Here is a 7,000-nt window from a genome sequence, read left to right on the forward strand (position 1 = left end):
GACCTTAAATATATCCAATGATCTGACCTCCACTACTGTTTAGGGCAGAGAATTCCAGAGATTCAGTACCCTCTACATTGAATATAGAACAGTACAGCACAGAAATAGGCCCTTCAGCCCAGTTTGTCTGTGTCAACCATAATGCCAATCTAACTATTCCCATCTGCCTGCATGTGATCCATATCCTTCTATTCTCTGCCTGTTCATGTACCTGCTTCTTAAATGTTACTAGCATATCTGCTTCCACCACTTGCTCTGGTGTTCCAGGCACCTACCACTCTCTGTAAAAAAAAACTTGCCACATAAATCGCCTTTAAACTTTCCCCTTCTCACCTTAAAGCTATGCCATATAGTATTTGACATTTCCACCCTGGGAGAAAGACTCTCACTATCTACCATATCCATGCCTCTCATAATTTTATATACTTCAATCAGATCAGCCCTCAGCTTCCAACATTCCAGAGAAAACAATCCAAGTTTGTCCACCCTCTCCTTATAGCTAATACTCTCTAATCCAGGCAACATCCTGGTGAACCTCTTCTGCACAGTCTCCAACTCCTCCACATTCTTCCTGTAACATGGCGATCAGAACTGCACACAATATTCCAAATGTGGCCTAACCAAAGTTTTATACAGCTGCAACTTGTCAACTTTTATACTCAGCACCATAACCGATGAAGTCAAGCATGCGGTACACCTACGTTACCATGCCATCTACTTGTGTTGCCGCTTTCAGGGAGCTATGGACTTGCACCCTAAGATCCCTCTGTACATCAATGCTCCTAAGGATCCACAAACAAAACAGAACACCACTGGTCACAGACCTCATTAGAATAACACCCTGTCATCACTACCCTCTGTCTTCAATGGCCAAGCCAATTTTGAATCCAATTTACCAAGTCTTCAGGGATCCCATGTGCCTTAATCTTCTGGATCAGCCTACCATAAGGGACCTTGTCGAAAGCTTTACTAAAGTCCACATATACAACATCTGCTGCCCTAGCCTCATCAATCATCTTTGTTGCCTCCTTAAAAAAGTCATTTGTAAGACATAACCTGAGAGAAGAAATATCTTTGCACCTCAGCTTTAAATGACCAGGCTCTTATCTTGTAGCCTGTAGGAGCTGGTTTTCAGTATGTTGGATCTAGTTGGTAAGAATAACTCTAATTCTCAGCAAAACATACTGCTCACACTCACTTTTCTACTGTCACTCTATCTGTATTCCCATTCACACTTTCAGTTGCATATTTGGACAGGTGAAAGGAGTCTAAGCATTAACCACTGGCACCAGTAATGGTATGCATGTGAATTTTAAAGAGATACAAACAATTTAAAGCAAATGGCAAAACAGGAGGTAAACATTCCTTGGAGTATTAACAAAGGTTCAAAAGACATTTCATCTCTTCAACAGCTTTTGTCAAGGCTGAAATGAGATGCTCAATCTAAAGAATAACAGAGAAAAGTGAAGGAAAATGAAAGTGATAGCTCTGGTCACATTCCATAAGCAAATGAATTGTCTCCTACCCTCAATTCTATTTTATAACTATTGAAGGAGAGATATTGTACTAGGTATCTATGAAGAAGGATCAGTTTTGTAGCATGCTTGGAAAGAGATGGAGGGAAATTTGAAACAAATAAAATGACATAGAAGCTCTTCAGCAACAGGCTAGGATTCAATGAGGTAAAAGGAACATTCTCAAGTCAAATGACCAGATGTCTTATAAAGACATGCATAAGGTGGGCCAGAGGGTGCATGGGCTCCTCCATCCCTACCAATAATCAATACGCATGTGTAAAGGTGAACATATGGACACGTGTAATATGTGTGCATTTAATGTGCTCCTCCAAAAACAGTCATATTTAAACACCTGCACAAGACTGTGGACCTTTATAAACCTATGACCTCTCAAGAACTTCCCATACCCAGAAGACAGCAGGGCAAGCCTCCATCCAAGTGAGAATAATAAGCCTTATTGATAGAGAACTCCAAGCTCTCCTGGAAGAGATGGAAGGAAGGAGACCCAAAGGTGTGGGTACTGCCAAACCCGTCAAGGAGATAACATACTAACACAGTTGGAGTGCCGTTGATACTGAATGTTAACTCCCTCACCCTTAAGATTACATTGGTAGTTTTTCAAAATTTTAATAACCCTAACAAAACAGGCAAGGTAATACATAGGATTTCACTCACTTTTTCTAACTTTTCATCCTGGACAACAGAACAACTACAGTACACCTCCCACATTTCAGAGAGGTTGCATTGCTAGAAAACCATCGTGATTTTCCGTAACATGACCCCTTGACAAAAATTGACAAGATTTGTTGTTTCTTTTGCACTTTGTGTTTATTTAGGTATTTTTCTCACATAAATCATGTAACAACAAATCTTAATACTATATCTCAAATATTTTGGTAATGATTTGTGGATTCTGTAATGGCAAATTTCCGTTACCCGAACTGTAATGCAGCGGTACACTGTATCATCTTTTTATAGTGAAACCTAATATTGAATTCATCACAGTGCACTTATGTAAAGGAAGGTACTTGGCTTAATGATTCTGCATCATAGCTATACAACTCAGCCTACTAGTCTCATGTGAACAATGTTAGAGCCTGTGGTCTATCTAACTTATTGCATATCACAATGTGGACAGTCTCTCTGGAAGATATGTAATTACTACCATGTGTAGAGACCAAAACTGGACAAGGTTTTGTAAGGAAGGCTTAACCAAGACCCCATACAGAAAAAAACTAGTATTCTTCATCTTGCTGCTGACTGAGCACTAAATTATCATCCTCACATCCCTGGGAAGCACCACACAGACAAAAATTTTCACCTGCTTCCACTGACTCTTTAGATCTCAAGGTGAAGCCCTTTCTGAAGATTTCTGTGACATCAGAGGTTACTCGAAGAAGAAAATTGATGATCTTGAGACAGTGGAAGAACAGCAGGTCTTGTCCATCAGGGAGCTGGAGTGGGCAATTTTTAACATGATTCACCCTAACATTGGTGTAATTTCCCATCTATGTGGATCAAAAGGTCACAATCCAGGACCTTTGACCTTTGTCAAAGAGTAAATCACGCAGCAAGTCAGGAACCGTAGAAGAATTAAAGGACTTGGCTAAGGTATTGCTTTTTAATTTTAACTGCCTCTCTCACAATGACGTCTGAGTGGTTTCCTTCACAGCCCTGTCAAAGGTTGCAGCATATGTGCACAGGATGTCGTGATCTGTGACCCTGATGACTACTGTGACAATAGACTGTTCATGACATGGGACTTGATAGGGCTGCTCCATATTTGTGAACTCCGATTTTTTCCCCCTCACCCCCTCAACTTCCCTTCCCCTGCTTTTCCCCCTTTGTCCCTCAGCTTTCTATCCTTCTCCATTTCCCCTCTTCCTCTCCATTTTTTCCTCTTTCCTACTTACCACCTCTCCCTAACGTCCCAATTTTCTCTCATTTCATGGCACTGTGTGTGGAGCGTTGTCTTCTTATTAGTGCTGACAATCTTCCCAGTGGGCAATGCATGAAAGAGATTACAGATGAAAGCTCAGGCAGCAACTGCTGTCTATGAGACCATATGTTGGCTTCCAATGCTTTTGAATGGGAGAGCAGCAGCAACTTGACAAATGCATGCGTGCACTGCACCCAAACTGATGTTACATGGTTTCCCATTTATCTGTCAGAAATGTCCCCGAGTCATATAATTTGGTGTACTTGTCACCTTCCATGCTCCTGAGTTAGTGCTGTGCTCGGATTTCCAAGGTTTAAGGACACTATGCAGATCACCAAAACTATGTTGATTTCCAGAAAGCCTACATAAAAGGCTGATTTGTAAAGTTCAAGACATCGATCGAAAGGATCAATGGCAACATAGGTAAGAAATTGCTTCAGGTTCAGAAAGCAGAGAGTCTTGGCAACTGTTTTTAAAACTGGTGGGAGGTAGATGGTGATGTTCCCCAAAGGTCAATGCTGTTTTTCATATCTGTTAAACAGTATAGGGAATAGGAGTATCTGAGACTCAGGAGATGAGTCCTGAAACTATTACAGGGGGCTAATCCCATGAGAAACCAACTGTAGAAATTATACATAGTTAAAGTGATGTTTGCCCAAAAATATCTGTAGAAGTTATTGCTTAAGTTCTTCAGTCTGACTTACTCCTAACTTATCCTGAGTGCATTAACAATGTAAACCCAGGAAGCACACAGCTGTTGTACTATAGGTATTCATTTCAGCATTTGCAAAGGAAACCAAAAAGAATGGAGCACAGATTGCAGAAAGACTTAGAGAACACAAGGAAATTCTAAATGTTTTAAAGGTACGCATGGATAAAATTGGTTGTGACCCAATTTCTATGGATTATAATATTTCTGGCATCTTTTTACATCATTACTGCTAGGATAATACAACATAGAACATTCACCTATGCTTGAATTATCTTCTGAAACAGTTCCTTCCAAATACTTACATTTTGCAGTTGTTATATTGGCCTTAAGTACAAAATGACCATGTCCTTTATAGTAGCATATAGGGCAATTAGTTTGCAAACTGTGACATAATTTTTGTTAGAAATTAAAAATACACACAATGTCCTAGGGACTTCCATATGGAGTAGCCCTATCAAAGTACCAGGCCACAACTGAGCCATTGCCACCACAGATCACAACACCTCATGCACAAGTACTGCGACCTTTGGCAATGCTGTTTGCATGCAGTAACTAAGCACTCATAATGCATTGTGGAGAGCTGATGAAAATAAAAAGTAATGCGTGAGTGAGAACGTTTTACTTCTTGTATGGTTCCTGACGTGATTTTCTCTTTGTTCAACTGTGAGCAAACAACATAACTCATAGATTATGATCTCCTGAAATTACACCAGTGTTAGGGTACATCATGTTAAAAGTGCCCAGGTCCAACTTCCTTGCAGATGAGACATGCCAGAAATGGATACAAGCACTTCAAAACATGTGCAAAATACTTTCATATGTGACTTACACATAAAAAAGGGGCAGATTAGTATTTGCAAATTCAATTTCTGAACTATGAAACAAAAGTTTCCTTGACTATGGTAACAATAGGTGTAATAAAGTTAGTAGACATAACTTGAGGAAGTAAGGCAGGTATTCAGTGACGTAAAATGAAGCTCACTACATGATAAATAAATGAAATTATTAAATAAACTATTACAAATAAATCAAAGTGTGTCATTTTAATTCCAAGTGTAATTATTATGTTTGCTTATAATTACAGATGTGGGAGTAACTATTTCCAGTACAGCTTTGCTATCAGTGTCCCCTTCAGCTGAGCCTAGTACCACTGCTATTGAACTTCCTGAATTAGTGGACATGGAGGCTCCCACTGATGAGCAAGAAATAAATAATTCTGATGGTAAAGTTGCACCCGAGACCCAAGATGTATCTGTTCCTGGGGAATTTGCTGATTCTGACACCCTAAATGCATCTGCACCTGTTGAAGATCTTGATTCTGGTACTAGAGATGTTAATGCTCCTGGTGAAGTCGCTGTTATCAGCACCAGCGACATAACTGCTCCTGTTGAAATATCTGATGTTGGCACAGGAGATGTAGCTTCTCCTGCTAAAGTCCCCGATGCTGGCACAGCAGATGTAGCTTCTCCTGCTAAAGTCCCTGATGCTGGCACAGCAGATGGAACTGCTCTTGCTGAAGTCCCTGATACCAGTACCCAAGACTTAATGGTTCCTGATGAAGACCCTGATGTTGCCATCCAAGATATATCCACACCTATTAAAGGCCCTGATTCCACTACTCAAGATGTATTTGTTCCTAGTGAAGCCCCTGATGCCAGTAACTTAGATGTTTCCATTCCTGGCGAGGCCCCTGACTCCACCACCCAAGATATACCTGTTCCTGATGCCACTATAAAAGATGTATCCATTCCTGGTGAAGCCTCTGATTTGACCATTCAAAACGTACCTTCCTCTAGTGAAGATCCTAATGCCGGTACCCAAAATGTATCTGCTGCTAGTGAGGTCACTGATTCCACCATTCAAGATGTTTCTGCTCATGGTGAAGCCCCAGATGCCTCTGATTCCAGTTCTCAAGGCTTGTCTACACAAGGTGAAGCTCCTGATGCAAACACTGAGGATATATCCACTAAAGCACCTGATGATAATGCAGAAGATTTATCTGCTCCTGCTGTAGCCTCAGATGCTGATGGTGGAGAAACATCTGTTCCTGTTGAAGCTCCTGATGCTAACACTGGAGGTACATCTGCCGCTATTGAATTCCCTGATGCTGGCAACGAAGAATCATCTGCTCCTATTAATACCACTGATGCCAGCAATGAAGATGTGCCTGCTCCACGTGAAGTACCTGATGCTGATGATGGAGGTACATCTGCTACCATTGAAGCCCCTGATGCTGTAACTGAAGATATACCTACACCTACTGAAGCCACTAATACTGGCAGTGAAGATGCATATGCTCTCTGAAACTCATTGAAACATTGTTTCTCTCAGACTGGCATGCTGACTGTTTCCAGAATTTTCTTTTTATTTTAGATTTCCAGCTTCTGTAGTTATTTTTATTTTGATTTTCACCTGAATGTAGTTTTTCCAGTTACTGTAACTGCTGTCTTCTAACACCCTGAATCCAGCACTGATTATAATCGCCAACACAGAGTACACTTTTTGGTTCATTTAGCCAAATTCATGGCTCCCTAGCTGAGAAGCCTTAAAAGACAGATTCTGCATCTGTGTAGTTTATATTATCATTAATCCCAATGGTAATATTTCTTGTGACATCACAACCTGTCTGAAATTTGTAAGCTGATATCTAACTTTTGCATTCTCAAGGAGGTTCTGGAAAGTAAAACAGACATGAAGTCAGATAATTATTGAACTAGAATAAGTACGGTATATGATTTTACATCAGCTGTAAACAACATTCATGGCCCTTCAAAGAAATTGACCAAACCAAATAAACAAATGCAAATTTCAGTGGTTCCAAGGTATTTTAGT

General features: G+C 40.4%; 1 protein-coding gene across 1 annotated transcript in view; it reads left to right on the forward strand.

Moving 5' to 3' along the window:
- LOC127574465 (thioredoxin domain-containing protein 6-like) overlaps positions 1-6,472 on the forward strand; it is a 91,372-nt gene extending 84,900 nt beyond the window's left edge. The window contains exon 17 of the mRNA XM_052023484.1: positions 5,253-6,472. Coding sequence (XP_051879444.1) covers positions 5,253-6,472 — 1,220 coding nt within the window. The remainder of the gene's footprint in view (positions 1-5,252) is intronic.
- The last annotated feature ends 528 nt before the right edge of the window (positions 6,473-7,000 follow it).

Source organism: Pristis pectinata, chromosome 9, assembly GCF_009764475.1.
Source record: "Pristis pectinata isolate sPriPec2 chromosome 9, sPriPec2.1.pri, whole genome shotgun sequence".
NCBI classification, from domain to species: Eukaryota; Metazoa; Chordata; class Chondrichthyes; order Rhinopristiformes; family Pristidae; genus Pristis; species Pristis pectinata.